The sequence below is a fragment of the Trifolium pratense genome, linkage group LG5, assembly GCF_020283565.1.
Source record: "Trifolium pratense cultivar HEN17-A07 linkage group LG5, ARS_RC_1.1, whole genome shotgun sequence".
In the NCBI taxonomy this organism is placed as follows: Eukaryota; Viridiplantae; Streptophyta; class Magnoliopsida; order Fabales; family Fabaceae; genus Trifolium; species Trifolium pratense.
The window spans coordinates 32,950,411-32,977,604 of record NC_060063.1 but is presented as its reverse complement, the minus strand read 5'-3'; the positions used below and the strand labels follow the sequence as shown (position 1 = coordinate 32,977,604).

General features: G+C 33.6%; 2 protein-coding genes and 2 long non-coding RNA genes across 5 annotated transcripts; 3 read left to right on the top strand and 1 right to left on the bottom strand.

Moving 5' to 3' along the window:
- Positions 1-329: 329 nt before the first annotated feature.
- On the bottom strand, positions 330-6,388 carry LOC123885688. Of its 2 annotated transcripts, XR_006801221.1 has the most exons (7): positions 6,121-6,379; positions 3,094-3,172; positions 2,660-2,897; positions 1,402-1,521; positions 1,130-1,277; positions 697-859; positions 330-594 (listed from the first exon to the last, which is right to left on the bottom strand). It is a non-coding gene; the product is annotated as an uncharacterized LOC123885688 (long non-coding RNA). The 2 variants fall into 2 exon arrangements; XR_006801220.1 differs by having other exon boundaries at positions 1,402-2,897; positions 6,121-6,388.
- A 193-nt stretch (positions 6,389-6,581) lies between these two features.
- On the top strand, positions 6,582-26,701 carry LOC123886468 (protein HIGH CHLOROPHYLL FLUORESCENCE PHENOTYPE 173, chloroplastic-like). The gene is made up of 8 exons (XM_045935784.1): positions 6,582-6,611; positions 6,960-7,145; positions 7,228-7,323; positions 7,413-7,528; positions 7,613-7,736; positions 24,417-24,530; positions 24,662-24,742; positions 25,055-26,701. The coding sequence occupies exons 1-8, from the start codon at positions 6,582-6,584 to the stop codon at positions 25,199-25,201; spliced, it is 894 nt and encodes a 297-aa protein (XP_045791740.1). The 3' UTR covers positions 25,202-26,701.
- LOC123885686 (glutamic acid-rich protein-like) lies at positions 10,983-18,327 on the top strand. Its single transcript, XM_045934989.1, has 5 exons — positions 10,983-11,111; positions 11,650-11,720; positions 11,912-12,006; positions 17,411-17,517; positions 17,709-18,327. Exons 2-5 carry the CDS (start codon positions 11,706-11,708, stop codon positions 18,050-18,052), a joined length of 561 nt encoding a protein of 186 aa, XP_045790945.1. The 5' UTR covers positions 10,983-11,111; positions 11,650-11,705; the 3' UTR covers positions 18,053-18,327.
- LOC123885689 lies at positions 22,784-23,232 on the top strand. Its single transcript, XR_006801222.1, has 3 exons — positions 22,784-22,867; positions 22,973-22,996; positions 23,137-23,232. It is a non-coding gene; the product is annotated as an uncharacterized LOC123885689 (long non-coding RNA).
- Positions 26,702-27,194: the final 493 nt, after the last annotated feature.

The following is a 27,194-nucleotide window of genomic DNA, read 5'->3' as shown; positions in this document are numbered from 1 at the left end:
TTTGCGACAGTTGGCAAACCGTTGCTGATTTGTGTGTCGCAAGAGAACTTTGCGACAGTTCTGAAAACCGTCGTTACAACAGTTTCAAACTGTCGCTATGTTTTTCCCCACATAACACTAAATTAATGTTGCAACGGTTACAAAACCGTCGCAAACTTGTTTTTTTTTAAAAAAAAATATTTATTTAAAACATTTTTTATTCATTGTAAAGAAAACATTTTTTATTCATTTTGATGACTTATTAAAGAACAATCACAATATCCTTATAGGAGTAAAGAAATTAAAACGCACAAATATATAAATATAAATAACTTAATCTCATTTATATATATAATTCATTCAATAGTGACAAGATTCATATAAATCAAAAATTTAATTCAAGTACATGAAGTTCCAAATGAAAGAAACTAATGTAGTTCAAACATTCAAAAACTATAACATAAATGTTAGTAGAGTGGTTAAATATAACATTACGTCAATAAGTTCAAAAAATATCTAAATATCCCTAGTATGTGATGTTGCTTCATAATCCTTAATTAGTGTTAACTAGACTCAGAAACGCCTATCATCGCTTGACTCTTCTTATTCGGTTACCTGAAAAAATATAAGTATATATTAGCATACTTAAAAAAATGAATTGAGATGTACAAATTGACTTAGTTCATGGCATAAAATTGCATAGTTCATGCCCCACACCTGATCTGCCATCTAGTAGCATGTTGGAAACTTTACTTCACATTCATACCACTGATTTACTTCACATCCATTCCACTTTCTTCAATCACCACCATTTTCCACAATTCAATTTTTACCCTAACTTTGGCTACAAGTTTTCACATCTTTAACCTTTCAAAGGTCCCTGTAAAATGATTTATATGTTATGATTTATTTATATAATTCGCAAAAATGTTGGTCTAACTTAGATCAATCAATAAATCCTATTATGCACTAACAAACATACCAATATTTAATCGGGATATAAGGTTCAAGCACTAGACAAAAGTTTACAATAATGTACCAAAGACCATTCATCACACAAGTAGTACCAATCAAAATTAAACTTATATTCTAACATGCACAATTGTGCCTAAATTCAATAGATAGATCAACAAGTATAAGAGAATCTTACCTATGAAGAAAGGTATGAGCATTGGACCACAAAACCAATAGGACAATAACCAGAATTGAAATGACACGCATGAGTAACAAAGTGATATTCAAGCAGCTCAAAAAACCCAAACCACAGTTCATACACTTCCATAAGAACACATCAGCAGCTATAATTCACAATCGCCCATCAGTTAAATAAATAATAATGCAACAAAACACAATCAATTCTTCTTACAAAGGCATAAACGATGTTTCATGAAGCCAATATATGATCAAAGGTTTATATACTACCTTTCATACCATGAGAGAACATATATAAGCACCTCAAGGACCAACTTCTTGAAGCCAATATATGATGACAAGCTTCAATATCTATCATCTACATATGACCAAGTTAACTTGACATTCCCACTGCAATATTAATAAAATTGTTAGGAAAAATTTCCAAAACTCATAAGCCAAAAGAAGACTGTTTAAATTGCAAAATTGTTAAACTTTGCCTTGTTGCTGGTTCAGAAAGGCAAAAATACTTGTTATTAGCTTCACTGTATTCAAAAACATATATAGGAATTACAGGAATAAGAAAAATAATAAACATATACATATTCATTTCACGATTATTTTCGGTATAATGCAAATAAAGTGTGACACAAAATTATTTGTTTGAGTTGATTTTACGGAATAATTCGAGGTGAGTAGTCTCGAACCATTCCCTTACATACCCGGCTAAATTCCCTATCATATCAGGGCTAAAGCGTACGGTCATACCTCATCTTATCGTTGTGTGAAATTCTATATAGAATTTCAATCCAGCTCCAACTCCTACATAAGGAAGCCTTTCTGGTGCCTTATAGACCACAACTTAACATATTATTCATCATAGACATTTAGCATTAGAAATCTAACACTTGTGGCCCAAAGTCCACTACATTTCAAGATCAACTGTCAATATTCTTACCCTGTCCTGAATTAACTTATAATGCATCTAGTCCATAGTATTCTGTTTGTTTTCCCTACCCAACCTATGCAATTTATTAAGCTAACTACTATATTTGTCATTCCTATATGATCTTATTCCATTAGGGACATTACGGTGTCCCAAAAGCGTCCGGAAATGCAAAACAGTGCAAACGGGGCTGCTGGATGTAGCTCCAGGCGCAGGAACAGTCTGGGAAACACTGTTATTTGCGCTTCCAGCGCAGTGGTCCGCGCCCCAGACGCAGAGGGCAGAATGCCCAGGTGGCCAGTTTCCTGCAAAAAATTCAGTTTGTACCATTATCCTCACACAGTCTTAGCCATACTCTAGATGCATTTTAGTGACAATTTAGGCCCACAGTTAGTAGCACAACAAGGGCAAGGGAAGTCACCAAGATTCATAAACAACATGCATTAAATCTATACAATTTGAGAGAACTAATCTAAAGGGGCAATCTCATCAAAGTGCAATTTCTCATGAAATAGTTTCTAGTTCTAACTACCCGTAAACCCAATTCTCCATGAGAATAGTGGGGAGACTATATTGGTAAGGATTTCTATCTATGGAACTCACCTCTGTAATTGTAGCTCTCTCAACACTTGATTATTACAACCACAACATAGTCTACATCTAAAGCTTGTTCTCCAATCTAGTCTAGTGCTCCAATTGAATCTCATCTTATAATTCTTTTCAATCCAAACTTCCAACCTCATGTGTCAAGGGAACTTCTGGAACTAAAAAGGAAAACGAAACTTCAAGCTTCAGGTACCCGTTTGTGCGGCTTGAGCGAGTAAAACCCGTCGGGAAAATCCTGCAATTTTCACAGCATCAGAGACCCAACTTCAAACGAGTTTTCAGAGCTCGTTGCTAAACCAAATGCTATGAAACGAGTGACTAAACTGAAGAAAATTTCGTCTAGATTCTGAAAATTCAGCAATCGTTCAAATCTGGATTACAGAGTGAAAGTTATGACAGAAATACTGGTCATAGGTCCATACGAATTTTACCTAGATTACCTCCAGTACTTGAAATGCTCCAACCCATAGTAAAACTCATGAATACAAGCCTCAAGAGTGAAAAAGGATTCTGAATAGCAAAAGAAACAAAGCATAAACTGAGAGTGAAACAAAAACAAAGGGGCTTTTAAGGGGACATAAAAAAAAATGCAGTAAAAGAAACAAAAAACAAAGCATAACTTGATACCATAAAACAACTCACAAAGGGGCTTCTGTTGAGCTATATAGAGTTCGACCCATTATCTAGTTAGTATAGATCCACTAGCTAGTTAGTATATAAGATAGAAGTTGCACTCATTTATACTTTGACACATTCATTTGTATCAATTCTATTAGTTTCATTACAGATTTCTCAAACTTTTCTCTCCCTTTACTCTGATATCATGAATCTTAACATGGTATCAGAGCCATGGATTCCTCCTTAGTCACACAATTCAGCTGCAATTTTCCCGTGAAAATTCAACTCTTGGATTTTTTTCCTTCCATTCTCATTTTTCATTTTCCAGTTTCGATCTTCTTCTCTGTCCATGGTTCTTAATTCCTTTCAGAATATTGTTCAATCTTGATTCAATTTTCAATTTTCGATTTTATTTCTTTTCTCATTTCCCGTTTCAATTCGGTTTTGCGATTTTCGTGATTCCAATTCATGTTCTTGATCTGACTTCTTGATTTCTCTTCTATTTGATTCTTGTTCCGTGTTTGATTGCGATTCTGTTTTATTCGCAATTTTAATTCATCATTTTCCCCAAATTCTAGGGTTTGAGACTTCATTTTGATTGAATTTCAGTTTATTTCCATTTCCGCTTCCGATCGCATATCATCTGCACTCTGTTTCTGGTGCTGTGTTATTTTCGATAATGATTCAAGGAGACGATGATGAAAATCTCAATTTCGATGATTCTTTCTATATTTCTTCGTTAAAAACTTGCGGCAGTTCGTTATTGCATTATGTTACTTTGATTCTTTGAGTTCACCGGCATTGGCGGCAGTTATTGGTGAGATTGCGGTGGATATGATTTGACTATTCTTGAGTTTCGGATTCATTGTGAGTGGTGTTATTGTCACCATTGAAGATACTGATTGCAGAATTGAATTTTGCTCTCTTCAGTCCTTGAGGTTTGTCTACATTGTGATACTATTTGACATTGATTTTCTTTTAAGCTCTTATGAAGTTAGAGACAAATATGCATCAGAGGCTGTTTTTTTGATCAATTTTAGCTTACTTTTGATCAGAGATTCATTGGCTTTGAATGTTCTTTTAAGTATAGTTCCAGCTGCTTATTGAAGATTGGTTTTGGAATTAGTTGTGATTTTCTACATCACTGGTATTTTGGATGCACAATTGTGTGCTTCGGAAGCTTGGCATTAGTAATTGTTCTGATTTTGACGTGCTCTAACAGTTACTATTAATTGATCAATGATTTCCTGCAAATTGTCAATTCTGTGAAGTTTTATCCAAGACTGGTTCAGATTAAATGATATAGAGTTAGTTGTTGTGATATGGAAATTCAAGATGGAAGTTCATTGTTACCAAGTTTACTATTAATCTGGTTACTAAAATGCATCTTCTCCAAAAGTTGTCATCTGAATTTTATGCCAAGCTACATATGTTGAGAAGGGTTTATAGAGATTTGGTACAGTAATATTGTTCTACTTGAGCACTTGAAAAGTTTGGATTGGAATTTGGCTGCTGGTTCTACCTGTACTTTGGATTATGGCTTGGAAGCTATTAAATTGGTTCAAGTATTTAGGTCTGTTATGGTTATCCAATTTGGAGTCTAAAGGTTCAAGTCTAGTAGCAGCTTGGTTGCTTGTCCTCAGTTTTATGCATTTGGCTTATGCTTGCTGATAGTTTGAAATTTGAAGATTGGAGACATTTTTTGATTTGGCTTATGCTTAGCTTATCTCCTCTTTCATAGTCCCATATTAGTGGTTTCTTGTCCTGTTTGGTACCTCACTGCTTCTGTTTTGCTTCCTACAAGTGTTGGAGTTTAGTCTTATTTGAATGCCCTTTGTGGTTGCCGCTAGTTTTTCTCGTATTGTGAAGATTCAAGACCGGTTTTGAACTCTTTAATCTACTCTTTGTTGCCCTGTTTTAGGCAGGTACTTAGCCATATTGGCTTTGTTGCTTTTATGCTTTCTCTTGAGCAGCTTGAATTTGCTTGCTTTGTCAAGTGGTTATTTGGTTTTCTTTTTGATGTGCTATCTCATCTTGAGCACAACATTGGTATTGATGCTTTACTCTCTAGCCATCAACCATGCTACTTGATCTTTCTCCTTGATTTGTTGGTCCTTAGATGAGCTAATTACCTTTAGCACGACTTGAGTATTGATGCTTCACTTTGTAGACATCGGACCCTTTTGATATTCTCTACTAGATCTTTCTCCTTGATTTGTTGGTCCTTAGATGAGCTAATCACCTTTAGCACAACTTGAGTATTGATGCTTCACTTTGTAGACATCAGACCCTTTTGATATTCTCTTTTTTGCTTCTATCTTGAGTGATTGAGTGCTCTTGATGGTTAAGCTTTGTGCCTTAATTGGCTTTGTTGATTTGCTTCTGCCCTTAGTTGGCTTTGATGGATTGTGTTTCTTCCTTATGGTGGTTAAGCACTACTAGTTGTTGTTTTCTAGCCGATGTATTATGGCAAATTTCATTGTATTTTCTTTATATTGATGTACCTTTGTATTAGTGATCCCAAGCTGGAAGTGTTGTGACACTTTCCAGCTTGCGGGAGGCTGTTGAGCTATATAGAGTTCGACCCATTATCTAGTTAGTATAGATCCATTAGCTAGTTAGTATATAAGATAGAAGTTGCACTCATTTATACTTTGACACATTCATTTGTATCAATTCTATTAGTTTCATTACAGATTTCTCAAACTTTTCTCTTCTTTTACTTTGATATCATGAATCTTAACAGCTTCTTTGATTCATAGAGAGAAGAATTGACTCGATACATAACAACAAAACAACAAGCTAAAGATAAACAACAGAGAGATGGAGTTACTCGATACCTTGGAACCGCGGAGAACGACGAAGAAAGGCGGAGGATTAAAGGAGAACGGCGGAGGAATTGAAGAAGAACGGCATAGATATTGATGGATTGAACGAAGGAGAACAACGAAGGGGTTTGAGGTTCTTCGATTAGGGATTCGACGGAGGGGTTTGTGGTTCCATATATGCGATTCGGCGGAGGATTTGCGATTCAGCGGAGGAGGGTTTGTGAAATCTGGAGGAAAGATAAACTCTATAGAAAAATAAAATAAAAAATAATTTGAGTGAATTTTTGATTTATGAGAGAAAGAGGCAAAATTTTCAGTGGGCGGGAAAGCCAAAACATTGCAACGGTTCTCATAATTGTCGCAAAATTCTAAAATTAAGTCCAAACATTGCAACGGTTGATCTAACCGTCGCATAAACTGTTGCAAAATTCTAACATTTAGCACATTGCAACGGTTTTGGTCAAATCGTCGCAATGCAAGTGTCGCAAAGTGACAATTTTCTTGTAGAGCGGTTTACCTATGCTCACTTAAAATTTTCAATCTGAGGTATAGTAATAGGGGTGCAAGGCATCAAATTAGATTTCACCTTATTGATTGTGTTTGGATTTTCAATCTTTCGCTTTCCTCCTTATTGATTGTGTTTGAATTTTCTTTTTCACTTTTAAGGAAGACTTGATCTGGATGGAACAACAATTCTGATTTTTCATTTTAGAGTTGTCTGGCTGTAATTATTTTCCCGTTTCTGGTGTTGCCTGCCTTAAACTATCAGTTACTGTTATCTGTTATTAGCATATTTATTGTCATTTCACTTGAACAAAATACTTTGGGAAACTAAGTTCTAAAATGAAAAGAAAAGAGTTTACATAATTGGTCTTCAGAATTTTTCAGAACCGGAGGATCTCTCTGCATATGATGGTTTGGAGTTCCGTCTAAAAGGTGATGGGCGTAGATATAAAGTCATTATTCGTACAAGCACTGATTGGGATGCTCTTGGGTACACTGGAGGCTTTGACACAGAGAAAGGCAAATGGCAATCGGTAGTTGAAATCTAATACAGCATACACCGTGTATTTTATCTAATGACAACTAACAAGGGTGTGGTTTTTTTGCCTTTCACAGATTCAATTACCATTTTCTTCCCTAAGGCCTATATTGCGAGCAAGAACGGTGCCTGATGCTCCACCATTTGATCCAAGCAATATTGCATCATTGCAGGCATGGCTCTGCTGTTAGTATTTCCTTATGTCTTTTGCTATTGCAATCTCTCACACTGGTTATTAATGATGAAACAAAATTTTCTGCAGCTCATGTTCAGCAAGTTTGAATATGATGGTAAATTAAATCAGACTTTTGTGGAAGGTCCATTTGAGCTTCCGGTGTCTAGCATAAGGGCATATATAAAGGATCCAATAACACCTAGGTATAACCTTATTTTCTGGTTGCCTTTCCTATCCTTTTTTTCATCCCTATATGCTTAAAGATTTGCTATGTTTCTGTCATTAAGATTTGTACATGTGGGCTCAGCGGGAGTTACCAGACCAGAAAGACCTGGACTTGATCTAAGTAAACAGCCTCCTGCAGTTCGATTAAACAAGGAACTGGATTATATCCTCACGTTTAAACTAAAGGTAGAAAACTGTTGATGATGCTTTGTTTTGCACAGTTATATTAGCAAATTTTCAGGTCTCCAGTTTGCAAAGAATGATGTTTATTACTTTATTCTGGTTTGCAAGACTGGTTTTGTTGGTTAATATTTTCTCATCAATGAAACTTGAAGCTGAAATTGAAAATCAAACTATTGGTCAATGGTCATTCATTTGATATAGTGTTATTTGTATTTATCTGAAAGGTTGAGTTAAACTGTAAGTTGTGTAGATGTTAAAAAATGGGGTACATTTGGTCGTCTGTTTTCTACATATTTATTATCTGAGTAATGATATTACTATTTATACATGCAAATTCCCTTGTATATCATCTGAGTTATGGAATTTTTTTTATAAAGGAAAAATCATCTGTGATATGGAATTTTCATTTGCATTACATTTTCATTTACTAACAGCAATTAATGTTGCAATAGGGTGAGGATTTAATTCGAGAAAGTGGCATTCCATACGCGATCGTTAGGCCCTGTGCATTAACTGAGGAACCTGCTGGAGCCGATCTAATCTTTGATCAAGGAGATAATATTACCGTATGTGAAACAAAAAATATGAATGCTTTTCTTGGTTTAAGTGCTCTTACTAAAAATTTCAGAATAGCAGCATTTTACTTTCTCATTTTGCCAATTTAATGCAAAAATAGGGTAAAATATCAAGGGAAGAAATCGCTCGCATGTGTGTAGCTGCACTTGAAAGCCCTTATGCATGTGACAAAACTTTTGAGGTCAGCCATTTCCTTATGCATTACATATTTTGTGTAGTTTATTTAGTCATTTTATGTTTTCATATGTAATCTGCATGGTAATATTAGCCTTTGATTAACTAATAGCCATTCTATAGCTGCCTCTATTTTTTAAATACAACAATCACATCAAAGTCCACATGCGCTGCTATTTTTATACAGGCAAAGTGCATGTAATTGTTTAATGATTACATAAGCTATTTTCCCCTATATTATGAATCTATTAATTTTATTATGGACAGTCTCACTCTAGTTTAGGAGCTTTAAATAATCTGTATCTATTGCAGGTCAAAAGTGTTGTTCCATTTAGTGAGCCGTTTACTGTGGATCCAGAAAATCCTCCTCCAGAAAAGGACTATGACATATACTTTAAAAATTTAAAAGAAGGCATAACTGGAAAGGAAGCGCTCCAACAGAATCCCATTCCTGTTTAATGTTCCTGCATTGCAGTTCAGTTATGGATATTGCAGATATAGTACATTAAGAGCTGCACATAATCTTTGAATCCAAAGATATATAGTCCAAAAAAATCTATGAGACTTCATAAACCTAGAAATGAATGTTGCCTTATACAAGATGCATGTATATTCATAGTGTTTAAATACATTCTTTTCTTTTCCTTGTTTGCTTTAGCAGATAGGAAGGCAAAGAATATCATATTCGTAATTGACAGGACCACACCACACTTTCATAAACCAAAATAAGTTTTGTTGACACTAATATCTTTATAAACATTTATCCTTAGTCTGATTTATTTTCACATTCTCATATTGATATTTGACATTTTGCTTTGACTCCGAAATACAAAGTGCCATAAGATTAAATACGAAAAAGGATGCCGTTATATCGAGTTCACTCACATTTAAAATATTGAGTCCTCTTAATTTTTATGTTACAATTTGGTCTTCTAGTCCATCTGCCATTGCCATCCTATTGCTAACAGTTTGGTGGCGCAGCAACCTAAATATGTTTTGTTGTTCTGTGGCACCTTAAAAATGTTTGATTTTTTGTTGTCTTTCTAGTTCTGCATTCGATATAATTAGGCTATTGTCTTTCTGATATAGTATCACATGATTAACAGAAAAAACAGACTCTACTTCCATGTGTTTGCTATACATTGTTTAGGATGTTATAGAAAAAGTGTTATTGACTGTTGAGAGGTTTACATAGCCTCTTAAAAAATGATTTTATGCAGTTAAATGCATTGTGTCAATACTGCATATAAAATCCTGGACTTGTAAGACTCACGAGTCACAAACAAGGTCCTTTTGTAACTGAAATAGGTTTGGACAAAATGCCACTGCCCCATTATGTCAGTAAAATACAGATAATGTACTATGTAACATAGCAAATTTCTTCCAAAATATTTATAATTAATTAATCAAAACATTGCTCTAACAGTTAAGGAATATTATTGACAGTAATACATAAAAAACCATGTGACTACTAGCATCTTTAATCAACTCATCTATTCATCTAACGTGCAGTTTTCACCTATGTTCACTAAAAATGAATAATCACAGGAAAGGAAAATCTTATGTATTGTTTTATACTAGCTATAACGTCAAAAACTTATTTGCATAAATTGAGAACCTATAGAGAAGGATGAGCTTCTCATGTGTTGAGTAGTTGTGGGGGATCAAAATTTAACTTTTATGAAAGGATGAGCTCTTACACTGAAGAAAATTTTGTCAAACACTTAAAGTCTTGTAAAAGCTGTGTATTTTGTAAACACCTTTGATTGTAGATCAAGTATTAATTCTAAACTTTCTTAAACTCATTTTAAGTTAGTGAAGTCTTGCAGTTGTGCTTGAGCATAGGAAGTCTTTTGTTAGTGAACTTGAGCATCCAGAAGTCTTTTGCTAGTGTGTTTGAGCAATTGTAATCAATAGTAATTATATTAAAATCCCTTGGAAGTGCAAGGGGACTGAAGTATCCTCGACTTATGAGGGAAACCAGTATAAAAATTGATTGTGTCTCTCTATCTCCTTATCTTTGTTGTGTGTTTAATCTGCTGCATAACCTCTTAGTTTTGAAAAAAAATTTAAACATCAAAAACACAATTCACCCTTCCTTCTTGTATTTTTCCACGCCTTAAAAGGTACTATCACTTTGAAGTACTTTAACATTTAACTAAAGAGATATCCACATTGTGTTCAATATATTTCGGGTAAAATTATCTTTAGTGAAAAATCATACATAAAACTAAAAACATAAATTACACAAATTTGCTTAGATTTTCTTTGGTGCATATATTTGTTTAGATATTAAAACTACATTTATTTATTTTTTGACTAAAGATTTTAAAGCGAAAATTTCTCTTTACATCCTGGTGTTTCTTTTCTACCCCCTATTTTTATCTCTGTATAAAAAAATTCGGAAAACATATTTCAAGATTTTTTTTAAGACAAAAAGTAATCAAAAAATGCATTCCAAAATATTTATTCAAATGCAAAAATAGAAAGATTTGAGGTAGAAATACATGAAAAAAATAAATAATCCCAAACCCAATCCGTAAGAGCCCATTATTCACATTTTATTCCTCTTTTAAATAAATAACTAAGTTTTCCATACTTACGGTGTTGCTGCTCATCTTGAATTTGGTTAGTTTTTTTTTTTTTTTTTTTTAATTTCTTTTGACAAAGTAACTAACATTCACCGCGAATTGAAACATGTTATGTGCCCTAATTTTCATGGAGTTTTAGAATCTTGTTTTGGAATATTGGGTAAACCTTGTTTGATGTAGGTAGCTATTTGTTTGAATATATTTGTTTGTGTATAGCAAGGTGATTAGTTATTGATAAATGATATTTGATTAATGTTTATGTGTATTTGAAGTTATTAATTGTGAAGAGTTTCCTTTTAGCTTATAATAGGTCTTAATTTAGTTTTTTTACTTGTTTTTGTGTGGGTATAGCAAGGTGATTATTGGTTAGTTGTTATTAGTGTCTCATTTGGGGGATGTTATGGAATTTAAGACTAATTGGTAATTCTTTATATTTATGTGAAGTGATTACTTGTTATAATGGGTCTTAATTTAGCCTTTATCACAGGTGTTTTGGAGGGTTTTATGAGGTGGTTTTGATTGAACTCATTGTTTTCATTGACCCTGATATCTGACAAATCTTACTCTTCATGCAGTTGGTGATCAGGAACTCTTTTTTCTTCGTCTGTTTTCTTGACCAAGTTACGAGCAAATGGAGATGGTTGTGGTAATGAGATTCCTCTTTAATTTGATCACACACTTCACCCATTGTTTAATTACATAATTGCTGAAATATTTTATTCTGACAAAAAAGTTGTATATTAAACCAACAATTCACTCTAACCATACTATGTTTCTTGTACTGTATTATTTATTGTTGTTAATTTGAGATATGCTTGTTTATTTTTTCCGCGGAAGAACAATTCGCAAGCTCCTGAAAAGAAGGGAAAGAAAGTCGAGCTAGAAAAGGAAGAACCACTGGATTCTTTGGCTGAAAAACATCTTCAACAAAGGTTTATTGTTTGCATCTGTTTTGTTTACTCTGATTCCAATGTTCCTTTTAGAATAACATGTTCTTAGTGCTGGTATGTCATATATTATTATTAAACACTATAAGGAACATTGTGTTGGTCAAGTGACTCCAAACGACACAAGAGGGGGGGTGAATTGTGTACTCAAAAAATGATTAAAAATAAGCACTTAAAATATTTTAACCAAATAAAAATAACTTGTAGCGAGAAATAAAAGAGATGAAATGGTAAGAAGAAAAACACAAAGAAATTATCCTGGTTCGGCCAAAAACAAAGGGCCTACTCCAGTCCCCAAGGAAAGCACCTTGAGATTTCACTAAACCAAGCTTTTATAACAGGATAAGCTAATAACCTTTACAACCGAGAATTCTCAACACAAATAATGGGATATCACCTCCCTTGTGCAAGAGCCTCTAAACCAAGAGATATCACCTCTCTTGAAAACCTTGGGATCACACCCAATACAAGTGGAATAAATTAAGTTACAAGATATTACACCATATGTGTAGATAAAACAAATTGAAGCACAAGTACTACAAGTAAACTATGTAGTATAAAAAAATCTCTCAAGTAAATATATTATCAAGTGTAGAAATAATGAGAGTGATAAGTATTATTTGTTAATAGAATTTCAAAGCAAAATTTTGTTGTTTGAAATGCTGCAACAAAGCACCTATTTATCGTGTAAAATATGAGTGAGGTGTTTAAAGAAAATAGCCGTTGCAATTTGATTTGATATACCTATTATGAGTTTCCAAATATATACCAACGGTAACTTCAAAAACATGTTGGCATGCTGAAATTAATTTTGCATCATAATTGATTAATTATACCAAATAGCATAATCGGATTATGCATTCTTTTGAAGAACTTGATGAAACCAATTTAATGCATAAACGTTAAGAAACAGCAAATCCTGATCCTGAGATTTATTATACCAGTTGTAATATCAACTCAACAATGCCTTTGGTATAATGTAATTATCATGCTCAACAATATTTTTAATGGATAAGAAAAATATGCAATTTTCAAGATCATTGTGATTTGTGAGTGTGTGATATATTTTCAAGAGAGCTTTTTCTACTACTCACATAAGGATCCTAAAAATAGATGGATTACAATCCAATAATTCTATAATCCAAGTCTTGAAAGTTTACTCCACTTTTCCGCTTTTTGCATTCTTTGTCATTCTTAAACTTCTTTTGTCAATCATCAAAAACCACAACGTTCCTGTCAAAGCATATATTCACATTCTCCCCCTTTTTGATGATGACAAACATCTCATGGTGGGATTTGCTCAATGGAGGGTTAGAATAACAATAATCAATAATAAAATATATATCAGAGATAAGCGCAGATTATTCTCCCCCTTTCTATATGCAAACATCTACAAACTACTCCCCCTGAAACATGCAAATCACACAACTCTCCCCCTTTTGGCATTATCAAAAAGCGGGAAAGAAATAATCATGGCAAGGCATATATTCAGAAAAAATAAATCATAAAAAATAATAAAGTGAAAAGAGTAAACCAGTTTTGCTTCTCTTAAATTTGCAATTTCTTTTTGGAGAACTTTCAATAACATCGCCTTGCGATACATATAGCCACTTTTTGGTGATGATAGGGACAACTCATTTTTCTCCCATTTCATGTGCTTTGAATAGCCGTTAAAAATATAATATTTGAGTTATTGGACTCCAAGCACACCTACAACACAAAATCAATTTTTGGCTTTTGGTACCCAAATCATTTTGGGTCCTTTAGAGTTAGCTTTAGGCAAAGTGCCATTTGAGATTCCTTCCCACCTATTATTTAAATATTGGTTCTTTCTCAAATTACAAATAGATGAAGTATGACCATTTTTGTTGCAATAGAAACATTTAACAAAAGGTCTACTAGAAGTCTTGTTTGAGCTAAAATTTCTTTTAAAAGGTAAAGTGTGTCTTTTTGGTTGATAACCCAAACCGACTTTATTATAACTTGCCTTTTGATTGCCCAAAATGATGTCTAGTTTGTCTCTACCCATTGTGAATTTTGCAAGAACATTATTCAAATCTTCAACTTTATCTTTCAATATATTGCATTCATTACATTCAATATTTTCTTTGTTGTTTTCACAAGGGGTGTAAGTAGAGACATTACTTACAAAAACTTGTTTCTCTTTAAGAATATCTATTTCCTTATTTAAAACTTCAATTTTTGATTCAAGAGTGGAAATAGTTTTCTTAGAAGTAGAAACAATTTTTTTAAATTTACTAGACTCTTTGTTTAATTCTTCACAAATAAAAAACAACTCATCATAAGTAAAGTTGGCTCAGATTCAAATGAATTTACCTCTTCTTCTTGATTAACCATGAGACATAGATTTGCTTCCTCATTATCTGATTCGTCGGATGAATCCGTGTCATTGTCGTCACATGAAATGTAACCCCTTCTCCCTTTAGATTCTATTTGTGGTCTTCTATCTAATTTCTCATGTTTCTTTTGATATAGCAGACACTCAGATTTTATATGACCTTTCTTACCACACTTATAGCATGTTGGATTGAAAGAGGTTCCCTTCATCACTTTTCTTTTGAGAATTTCGAAATTGTTTTGGTTTAGCTTGATGTCGCATGAACTTTTTGAAATTTTGAAACATTAAAGCCATGTCCACGTCATCTTCATCAGAATTGTCACCACCTTCAAAGTCACTATTTTTGGTAGTTGCAGCTAAAGCATGCCCTTTCTTTTTCTTTTCTCCTTCTTCATTTTCTATGAGTCGATTTAGTTGCATCTCGTGTTCCTGCAGTTTTCCAAAAAGAGTAGCCAAGTCCATAGATGCTAAATCTCTAGATTCTGAAATGGCAGTCACTTTGGGTTGCCAACTCCGATTTAGACATCCAAGAACTTTGTTAATTAAATCCTCATTATTGAAAGTTTTTCCAAGTGCTCGGAGATGATTAACTATGTGGATGAATCGTGTTTGCATATCTTTTATATTTTCTTCCGATTTCATCCTAAATAGTTCATAGTCACGAGTTAATGTGTTCATTCTTGCCCTCTTGACCTCGGGAGTTCCCTCATGGGTCACTTGAAGGGTGTCCCACATTTCCTTGGCGGTACTACAATTTGAAACTCGGTAAAACTCATCCATGCTTAAAGCAATACTTATGATTGTTTTAGCCTTCAAATTGTATTGTACCTTTTCTTTTTCCTTTTTGGTCCAAAGATTTCTTGGTTTATTCACCACTACATTATTAACTAAACGAGTGGGAATAAAAGGACCATTTTCCACGGCATCCCATATATCAAGGTCTATACCTTGAAGAAAAATTTTCATTTTTTCTTTCCAATAACCATACCATTCACCATTGAAGGGTGGTGGTCTATTTATGGAAATTTCCCCATAAAAATTGTTTGAAGTCATCTTGGCTCTTGAGACGATTAGTCTTTAAACAAGAGTCCAAGCTCTGATGCCACTTGTTGGTCAAGTGACTCCAAACGACACAAGAGGGGGGGTGAATTGTGTACTCAAAAAATGATTAAAAATAAGCACTTAAAATATTTTAACCAAATAAAAATAACTTGTAGCGAGAAATAAAAGAGATGAAATGGTAAGAAGAAAAACACAAAGAAATTATCCTGGTTCGGCCAAAAACAAAGGGCCTACTCCAGTCCCCAAGGAAAGCACCTTGAGATTTCACTAAACCAAGCTTTTATAACAGGATAAGCTAATAACCTTTACAACCGAGAATTCTCAACACAAATAATGGGATATCACCTCCCTTGTGCAAGAGCCTCTAAACCAAGAGATATCACCTCTCTTGAAAACCTTGGGATCACACCCAATACAAGTGGAATAAATTAAGTTACAAGATATTACACCATATGTGTAGATAAAACAAATTGAAGCACAAGTACTACAAGTAAACTATGTAGTATAAAAAAATCTCTCAAGTAAATATATTATCAAGTGTAGAAATAATGAGAGTGATAAGTATTATTTGTTAATAGAATTTCAAAGCAAAATTTTGTTGTTTGAAATGCTGCAACAAAGCACCTATTTATCGTGTAAAATATGAGTGAGGTGTTTAAAGAAAATAGCCGTTGCAATTTGATTTGATATACCTATTATGAGTTTCCAAATATATACCAACGGTAACTTCAAAAACATGTTGGCATGCTGAAATTAATTTTGCATCATAATTGATTAATTATACCAAATAGCATAATCGGATTATGCATTCTTTTGAAGAACTTGATGAAACCAATTTAATGCATAAACGTTAAGAAACAGCAAATCCTGATCCTGAGATTTATTATACCAGTTGTAATATCAACTCAACAATGCCTTTGGTATAATGTAATTATCATGCTCAACAATATTTTTAATGGATAAGAAAAATATGCAATTTTCAAGATCATTGTGATTTGTGAGTGTGTGATATATTTTCAAGAGAGCTTTTTCTACTACTCACATAAGGATCCTAAAAATAGATGGATTACAATCCAATAATTCTATAATCCAAGTCTTGAAAGTTTACTCCACTTTTCCGCTTTTTGCATTCTTTGTCATTCTTAAACTTCTTTTGTCAATCATCAAAAACCACAACGTTCCTGTCAAAGCATATATTCACACATTGTGTAGCATTGCCGTGTATGCTAGCTAAGAAAATAAGATTATGAGCAAGTGCTGATCATAAAAATTCTACCACAAACCCAAATACTCTTCCTTGTTAGATTGCTTTACGTACTTTTATGGAAACTTTTTTTTTGCTCTGTGATAAAGATGTCTTTAAATACTTTGGGTGTTGTTTCAATACAATTTCTTCTTTTTATAGCTAGCTCTTCTTTGGCTTCTGCCTGAGCAGGCAATATAGTGTTGTTAAGGGTTGCTTTTACTAGCTATGGTAGTTACACGATGGGTAGCTTTTTTGGGTCTTAGAGGCTGCATCATAGGATTCAATTGGGGAGTTGAAATGGAGAAATTAAATTGTAAATGAGGGAGAACTATCCAGAGTCAGTAGAAGAAAAAAAGGATATATATTTAAATGCTCTGTCATTTGGTGTGATATACATTATAGGCATTATCCAATCTTTATAGCCAATACTACTGAGATTTTGTTCTTTAGAAGCACTATTATTAAAGTACAGTAAACAACGTCTTGGTACAATTTGAATCGCTGAGCTTAAATGATTATAAAATTCAGCTTTTAAGTATATTTGATCTCTATTTTTCCATTGCAATTAAATTTGTTGTTTAAGTAATATCTTGTATAAAATTGCCTCTTACTAAATATAACTGTCATAGCTTCTGAATGAGTATATAGGATATGAAAGAAACTGATAATTAATTTAGATTAAAAAAACTACTGTTTTTGATTTAATTTACTTCCTATGACAGACTAGTTGAAGAAGCAGATGTCAAAGATATCTCATCTTCCGTGACTGCCATTGCAAATGAAAAGATAAAAGCAGAGAAAGAAGCCAATGCTGGTAAAAAGAATACAGGTAACTTCATCTTACACTAGAACCTTCTATGTTGCTTTTATTATTCATATTATCTTCCAATTCTAATCACACTTTGTATGATTCTGTCAAAGAAGTTGTATATATTAAACCAATAATTCACTCTAACCATACTATGTTTCTTGTACTGTATTATTTATTGTTGATTTGAATATGCTTGTGTATTTTTTCAGCACACCAATGGACACCTAATTTTAAACTTAAAGTTATATCCAAAGATGGTAAACGACTTAGAGTTGTATTGATCGGTCAGGGTGAGGGTGAGGGTGAGGATGAGGATGAGGAGGAGGATGAGGATGAGGATGAGGACGAGGACGAGGACGAGGACGAGGACGAGGACGAGGACGAGGACGAGGACGAGGACGAGGACGAGGACGAGGCTGAGGACGAGGACGAAAAGGAGGATGAGGATGAGGATGAGGAAAAGGAGGAGGAGAAGGAGGAGGAGGACAATTTTCCTTACTGCTTTTGTTTTCCGATCAATGCAGATTATTCAGTAACGGGATTCACCGCATAAACTTGTTCAAATTTGAAGAGTTTGTCTTGCATTTTGTCCAAAAAGAGGGTGCATCAGTGTCTTTTTTGTCACCATTATACTTGGAAGTTGTTCTTTCACTAGATGATTTATATCTCTTAAAAGTTTGAAGAAGGAATGTGTATTAAACATTAGACATTGCATTTGCCTTGGGTACATTCATGTTGGATTGTAAGAATATATTTGTTTTCGCAGTACTTAGCACAGATGAGTCTGTATGCTTAATTATGTTATAGAAAAGTTAGTGGAATGGCCAAGTTGTTCTTGCACGTAATTTTTAAGATGAACTGTTTTGGGGTAACTGAAATGGGGAATGTTCAACAATGAATGTCTACGGTAATATCTGGTGCAAGTATTTCAACTGATAAGGATATAAACGCACCTTGACACTGTCTAATGGATTAATTAGCAGGGGTAATATTACACTTCAAGGGTAATATTGTAATTTGAAGTGTACTATACTGCATTATACTCTGTAACCTTAAAAGTTGTATGATAAAAAAAAACTACAGTAGGTAAACCTATGATATCAAGGAAAAAATCATCATTTAGAAACAAAATCAAACATAAATTGGGAATTACTATATACTTCAACAGAAGCAGTAGATGCTAACATTTCAAAATTTCAAAAATAAACATATCTCCAATTTTCTTTTTATGGTCTCTCTTAGTATATTACCAAAATCAAATAGCACAAATGCACAATCATCAGGGAAAACAACCATGAAATAACAGTTTTTACAACAAAGTCCTAAGAAACAAGGTAAACCTGGTAAGTAGGCCAAGTTCAATTTGAAGGTCTAGTGCTAGTGAGAATCATCTAGAACGGGTTCCGGCCAAAGTCTCACTAGTGATATGGAGCCATTATCTGGTATATCGCATTTTTTGCACAATAGCATGAAGCTGACAGTTAATTCTAAAAATTCACATCATAAAAACAAGGCTTGAAACAATTATGATATCAGTATCCAAGGATTTAGGAAAAATCATTTAGAAACAAAATCAAGCATACATTTGGGAAGTGTTTCTCTTACTATAGTAAACTCAATGTCGTGCTTTCGGCTGTATGACCAAAATCAAACATAGACCAAGAATTTTCAGTTTCTTTTTTGCTTTTGTTTTGTATTTGAACTTTATGAGTTTTTATTAATTTGTTTGTTGTTATAATTTTAATTTAAGAATAATAATTTTATGGTGCAAGGTATTGCAAAAGATTCGTTTTGTTTCTAAACTTCTAAGTAAACTTTTTATGCCTTTGTTTTGTCCTTATAATAACACTAACATGAGACTACCAATCTGAAGACAAAATGACAAACAAATGGATTCACATAACACTAACCACATTTCCAGTACTAATAACAGAATTCGTTAATAAATTAAAGAAGAAGAAGAAAAACTACCTTTATAGATCTATTGGAACATATGCAACTAAATAATATTTTTACTTTTGAGGCGTGACCAAAGTATGTTTTATTTGATCCAACTTTTCAAATAATTAGAATTTGATATATTTGGGGTATTGTTATTTTTTTTTTTGAATAGCAAATATATTAACCACAACCCAAGGCATAAGAGGTGCCAAGGAGGGGAAGGAAAAGAAACAATACAACCAAAAGCAAGAGAGCAAAAGCTAAACAGACTATCACACAATTACAAACCACTCCTAGCACTTATACTCCTAACACCTATACAAAAGCATAAGAAGCTCATACCCACCCAAACCTCCAACATCATCTCCAAAGAGAAACAGATGGACTGAGGCACGGAAAAGAAAAAACACCAACCAGCAAAGAGAAGAAGACTAGCGGCTAGCGGCTAAGGCAACTTCCGGGGTCCCAAGACCATTCGCAGACTGGGGTATTGTTATTATATTTGCAGATATACAAGGGAGGTCAAAGACTTTTCAATATCAGAGGACACGCTTGTAAAAGAAGCTCTGGTATATTTTGAAGGTAAAAACTTCCGCTTGCTTAGTCCTGCTGGTAAAAATCTATCCTTTGCTTCTGATAAAAAATACTCCCCGATAAATCTGAAAAAAGATGAGAGTTTCAATCATGAAGTTGTAATTTCCCTTGAGAATAATCTAAAGAAAATAGGTTGCTTGGCATTTCAAATGTATTTTATCAAGTCTCAATTCAGCTAATTTACTTACTGCTTTAAGGATTTTGTTTTTTTTTATTTTATTTTAAAAGTATTAATTTGTTTCTTTACATTGACTATCTATTTAATTGTTGCACGAAATTTTTTGATGATTTCAAAATGAATTTAAGCAATAAAAGTGAAGCCGTTAAAAAAAAAACAAAAAACAGCAAGAAAGGAGGTAAAGAAGTAGAATATGAGAAATATGTTAAGACTCTTGATGAATTGTTTTTAAAGGCTACAAAAAGTTTTAGTATTGCATGACCTACTTTCAAAACACCCAAAGAATGAATTCTTAGGTGTCGTGAGAAATACCGTCTCTGTAAAGTACATTGCAGCTCATACAAAGATTTGTAATGACTATAAACCGGAGGAGAGTCCTGAGAATTGGAGTTACAGCTAAGGTTATTTGGATGATTTGGTGGTCAAAAATGAGGTGGGAATTATATTGAAGTGAAGTCTCAAAAGCGGAGTATGAATTTGTGGTCGAAGAGTGGTTGACGTATTACGGAAGAAAGGAATTCCTGTCCGAGTATTGGTATTGTTCTGACTTATGTGACTTACCTTTGAAATGAACTCCCTGTTAATAATTGGAGTTTAATTAATATTCAATAATGTTTTTAACTTCTGTATCAATACTTATCAGGTTAGAAATGAAGAGAAGGCCAGAAAGATGTTAGGCTCAGATGTTGACTTGGTGAGTTACTTTGATTTAATTTGCCGAGATACTTCGCTAATGATCAAATAAATATATACTTTCTTACTAGTTTGCAAAAAATTGCATTTAGTTCATAAATTTCCGTAAATTGGAGTGATCATTTTGTTGGACCTAAATATGATGGAACCAGCAATATTAGAAGAAGAAAATTGTTACTTCTGCTGGGTATGTGTTTGTTTGCAAAAGAGATAATAAATTGACTACCAGCCATGTACAAAGCTCAAGACTCTTAATTTTTGCATAAAAGATTTACGGAAGTTACAAGGCTAGTTGGTGGAAGATAACGATGTTCATCAACGTAGCTGAACTTTCTGTTATATATATATTGTATGATCACATATACTACTATTAATATATTATAATGCATACAAATTGATAAATTTTATTTACCCTCTACTTCCTCTGCGGTCAACTAACCTTTTTGCTGAAACTAAGGTTGTTGGAGACATCACTGATGACATTCAGTCATTTCAGTATTTTTAATTATTATTTAATAGTATTTTAGTTAGTTTTTTTGTAGTAATTCATGGTCAAAGAGAAGAATATTTGAAGAAATTGACATAGCAAGAAGTTTGAAGACAAAAGGGCAAAAATGGAAGAAAACAACACTTCCTTGCAAAAATCATAACCGGAGCTACGAATATTGGATTGAGGCCCGTGACCATGTGTTGGAAAGCTAAGGAAAAGACCTACAACTTTTGTGTTGAAGCCAAAAGAAAATTCTGAAGTTATAAATGTCAAAAGAGGCGCGCCATCGTGCCACAATGGGATATCATCGTGGCACGATATGGTTTGTTTCTTTAGAAGATTTGCGCAGAAAATTAAAAGATATGGTTTATTTCTTTTGAATAATATTCTGATCAAATCTAAAATATGAGAGATTAGAATATTATTTGAAACTTAGTTGCCAAGGAAACAAAAGATATACACAAGAAAAATAAAACAAAATCTGTTTTATTTATTTTAAGCAAATCTTTGGTTCGTAGAAGTTAAGTTCCCTTTCACTATAAATAGAGCTCTCCTCCTTCACAATTATATCATTCAGAAATTTAGAGAAATAGTTCTCTCTAAGGAGCAAGGAGAGAAGAAGCTGCCGCATCCAGAGAAGAGAGAACAAGCCATCGGTTCGCCGTGCCGTCGTGATTTTTATCGGTTATTCATGTATAATTTTCTTAACTCTCTGGTTATGTCAATTATTATTATGAGTAACTAAACTCATCAGGTTAGGAATTGAAGATGATTTTCTGTAAACCTATTTGAACCATGTGCTACATGTTCTAATTTATGCAATCAAAACTAATAGTTATTCAGTTAATTTTGTGTTTAATGCTTTTCTTTATTTGGCCAATATAGAATTGATTTTAAGTGATAAATCACTATTGACCGTAGGGTTTATGACTAGAACTAGATTAACTGTTTATCAATCGTAATCGCTTTAGGAATAAAGGGTTAGTTGGTATGATTAAGAATTTAAAGTTCAATAAAGCTTTTGATAATATTAGTTTCACCTAAGGAATTAGGGTACTTTATTAGATAAAAGGGATCATGAGCCAAGGAATTGGACTTAATCTATTTTGTTAAATTATCGTGATTATTAGTGTTTGGTTGATGAGAGTTAGAACCTAGAGTACCAAATATGGATACTGAGAGGATTCGAAACAATTCCTAATCGCCTTTCTCTACCAAAAGTTTTCTCTTTTATTTTCTTGCAATTTAATTATTGATACTTTCAACATCAAAAACCCCCCTTTGCAGTTTATTTAAATCCTAAATTTAATTTAATTGTTTAGTTGAAATTGAAACAATCCCTGCGGATACGATACTTAAAAATACCTTTGATCCCTGAATACTTTCAAGGAGTGAAGAAAGTGGTTAACGCTGTTTCTGTCATTGTTGGCCCTAAGGAAGGAGACACTCCGGACAGAGCAAAATACAGCCAAGTATGTTCACTCACTTTATTAAGAATAGAAATTTTAGTTATTGAATGTTTGTTGAAGGCTTCATAATTATTTCTCTCTAACTGATTGAATTTATTTTTGGTGCAGGGAATTAAGTTCTTCGAGCCAGAGGTAGCAAACTGATTTTCCTTTTTGTTGAGACTATCTTCAGAGTCAGACTTGCTTATTTAATTTAGAAGTTCAGTTGGTATGCAAGCTCATCATGAGAAACTATCTAGAAGCTTTTCTTAGTTATTGGTTATTGAAAACAGATAAAAGGTGATTCACCAGAAAAGGTAGAGTACATAGGAATGAGAAATTTGATCAAGGCTCTGAAGAACACAGCCTTGGACTTCGAAGGGGAAAGCTATTATTTGGTTTTGAAGGTAGGTTCCTAGTTGACAGCATTGCTTGATTGATTCAACTTCTTAATTGTGTGATCTAAGTAAGTTTCAACATATGAATGGCCGTGATTACCAAACTAGATTTATGCACTTGACTACTAAAAAGAAAACAGTTAAACTTGAATTTTCCCTCCATTTCTGGCGGTGGGGGAATGATGTTCGGCTCTTACATATCGAAAGAGATTATCTTGCTGCTGTATCTAATGACATACGATTGATTGGAGTGGCCTTCTGATATAACAGAAGACTCTTTGTTGCATGGCTTGAGTTTGCGTTAGTTACTATTGCTTTGTCTTTGTGATGTAAGAACAAGTAATTTTTCTTACTTTTGTGCATCCTTTGGATATTTTTTTCCTACTTTTCTGCAGGCGATAGTTATAGGCAACTTTCTTGGAGAGCTTTAGATGATGTGGTAATGGGTGGAGTTAGTGAAAGTACTTTTCAAATTGACCCAAATGGTAGTGAAAATGGTGGACCAACTGAGGTTTTTAAAGGTATGTATCAACTTGTTGCAAATGATTGCCATTGCACTTTTGGGACACAAGAGTAGCCTGTCCTTAGTATTTTACTGCTCAAAATAATAAAGCATTAAAGCCCTATGTCTAATCCAGGTATTGTTTTAACGGCAAATAATGGTGGCTTTACAACCATCAGAACAAAGGTAAACTGCAACCTTTTATCAACTTTTCAATAAGCCTTGAAAATTGTAGAATAGTGTTTCCTAAATTGGGTTAAACCCCAATTTGTTTAAGATGGTTCTACAAATTATCTCTTTGGGAACTTGAAAATGTCCTCAACATACTCTGACTAATTATTTTCACGTTTCTGGTGTTGCCTACCTAAAACTATCTGATATTGTTGTCTGGTATTTGTGTGTGTGTGTGTGTTGATTATTGTGATATCACTTTAACCGAATAATGTTGACGGGTAGCGGTTTTCGAATAATGTTGCAATAGGGTGAGGATTTAATTCGAGAAAGTGGCATTCCATACGCGATCGTGAGGCCTTGTTCATCAAAGACGGGTAGCGGTTTTCGAATAATGTTGCAATAGGGTGAGGATTTAATTCGAGAAAGTGGCATTCCATACGCGATCATGAGGCCTTGTTCATCAAAGACGGGTAGCGGTTTTCGAATAATGTTGCAATAGGGTGAGGATTTAATTCTAGAAAGTGGCATTCCATACGCGATCGTGAGGCCTTGTGCATTAACCGAGGAACCTGCAGGAGCTGATCTTATCTTTGATCAAGGGGATAATATTACGGTAATGAGAAAACAGAAGTTGGATGCTGTCTTTGTTTAAGAGCTCTTGCCAAATATTCATCTCACAATATATTTCAGTATAATAGCATTTTGCTTCTTGTTACTCATTTTTCCAATTTAATGCATAAATAGGGTAAAATATCAAGGGAAGAGATTGCTCGCATGTGCGTAGCTGTTCTTGAAAGCCCTTACGCATGTGACAAAACTTTTGAGGTCAGCCATTTCCTTATGCATTACATATTTTGTGTAATTTATTTAGTCATTTTATGTTTTCATATGTAATCTGCAATCTGCATGGTAATATTAGCCTTTCATTAACTAATAGCCATGCTATAGCTGCCTCTATTTTTTAAATACAACAATCACATCAAAGTCCACATGCGCTGCTATTTTTATACAGGCAAAGTGCATGTAATTGTTTAATGATTACATAAGCTATTTTCCCCTATATTATGAATCTATTAATTTTATTATGGACAGTCTCACTCTAGTTTAGGAGCTTTAAATAATCTGTATCTATTGCAGGTCCAAAGTGTTGTTCCATTTAGTGAGCCGTTTACTGTGGATCCAGAAAATCCTCCTCCAGAAAAGGACTATGACGTATACTTTAAAAATTTAAAAGAAGGCATAACTGGAAAGGAAGCGCTCCAACAGAATCCCATTCCTGTTTAATGTTCCTGCATTGCAGTTCAGTTATGGATATTGCAGATATAGTACATTAAGAGCTGCACATAATCTTTGAATCCAAAGATATATAGTCCAAAAAAATCTATGAGACTTCATAAACCTAGAAATGAATGTTGCCTTATACAAGATGCATGTATATTCATAGTGTTTAAATACATTCTTTTCTTTTCCTTGTTTGCTTTAGCAGATAGGAAGGCAAAGAATATCATATTATCGACAGGCAGGACCGCACCACACTTTCATAAACCAAAATAAGTTTTGTTTACACTAATATCTTTATAAACATTTATCCTTAGTCTGATTTATTTTCACATTCTCATATTGGTATTTGACATTTTGCTTTGACTCAAATTCTCATCTGTGCCTTTAGCAATGAATATTCATCAACCTTCTCACATGTCTCTCAACAGCCAATAACACTTTTTCTATAACATCCTAAACAATGTATAACAAACACATGGATATTATGAGGTAGAGAGACTAAAAAATCTACACAAAGAGCAAATCATTTCCAATCATAAGAAGTAGAGTATGTTTTTTCTGTTAATCATGTGATACTATATATTAGAAAGACAGTAGCCTAATTTCATCAAATGCAGAAGTAGAAGGACAGACCATTTTTAAGGTGCCCCAGAACAACAAAACATATTTAGGTTGCTGCCCCACCAAAATATAGTGTTAAATTTAAATTTTCAGTGTCAACAAAAAAAGTCAACCGTGCTCAAAAAACTAGTTCATTACAAGGTCCTTAACAATGGAGGGCACATATCAAACCAACAAACCTTTTGTTATTTTTTTTTCTCATATGGACTTTAGTTAAAATAATGAGGGGTAAAAATGGAAGAAAAGATGATAAGTCATAAGCTATAAGACAATAAGCTACTTGAAATAGCGTTTGAAAAATAAGCTATAAGTCAGTAAAATAAGCTATAAGCAAGGCCGTCCCCGAGAATTTCGAGATCCTGGGCTAATAATAAAATTGGGCCCCTAGAACAACATCACATACACACGCATCAACAACAAATTTAGGGGATCAGAGTTCAAACTCCAGTCATCCAATTTATCCACCATAAGGTGGAATTTCTAGCCACTAGGTTACTGGACAAAAAGAAAAACTATATTAAAACTCTAATGAAGAAAACAATTTATGTAATGTTCAATATGAACACTTGTATATTATTAAAATTATTTAGATGTAATGTAAATGATTGAAACAATTATTTATTGGTTGGTTGTAGTGGAAAATAAAATTTGTAATGAAACAATATTTATTGGTTGGTTTTGCGTCAAAAAAATTTATTGCTTGGTTGTAGTGGAAAATAAAAAATGTAGCAGGGAAGGAGAATCAAACACACTCCATACTGGATATCTAGAGCTTAACAAAGAACACATACAACCAGGCCACCTAACATTTCGTTGAACTTTTTCTCCACAAAAATACTTAACCTATACCTGAACAAATGGACCCCAAAAAAATTGAGGCCCTAGGCTATGGCCCATCCTGCCATGCCTCAACTACGGCCCTGGCTATAAGCTATTTCTGAAAAGACTGTTAGCAAACAGGTCTTTTGGCTTATAAGACATAATCCATAACACATAAGCTCAAAATTTGGCATTGCTAAACAGACCCTAAATATGCTTTTGGTCCCTACAATTATGCCTTGTTTTGAAAAAAGTCCATGTAAAAAAATAAAATGATTTTAGTCCCTGTAATATCTCAAAACTTTTAAAATAGCCCCCGACCTGGATAATCCACATGTTTTAAAAATTGGCCACGTCAGCTCTAAATCTTACTCAACGTCTGTCACGTCATAATCCAGGTGACATGTCATCAAGAAATCCAGGTCAGGGGCTATTTTAAAAGTTTTGAGATATTGCAAGGATTAGAATAATTTTTTTTTAAATGGGCTCTTTTAAAAAACAAGGCATAATTGCAGAGACTAAAAACATATTTAAGCTTTTTTTTAATTGGTTTTTC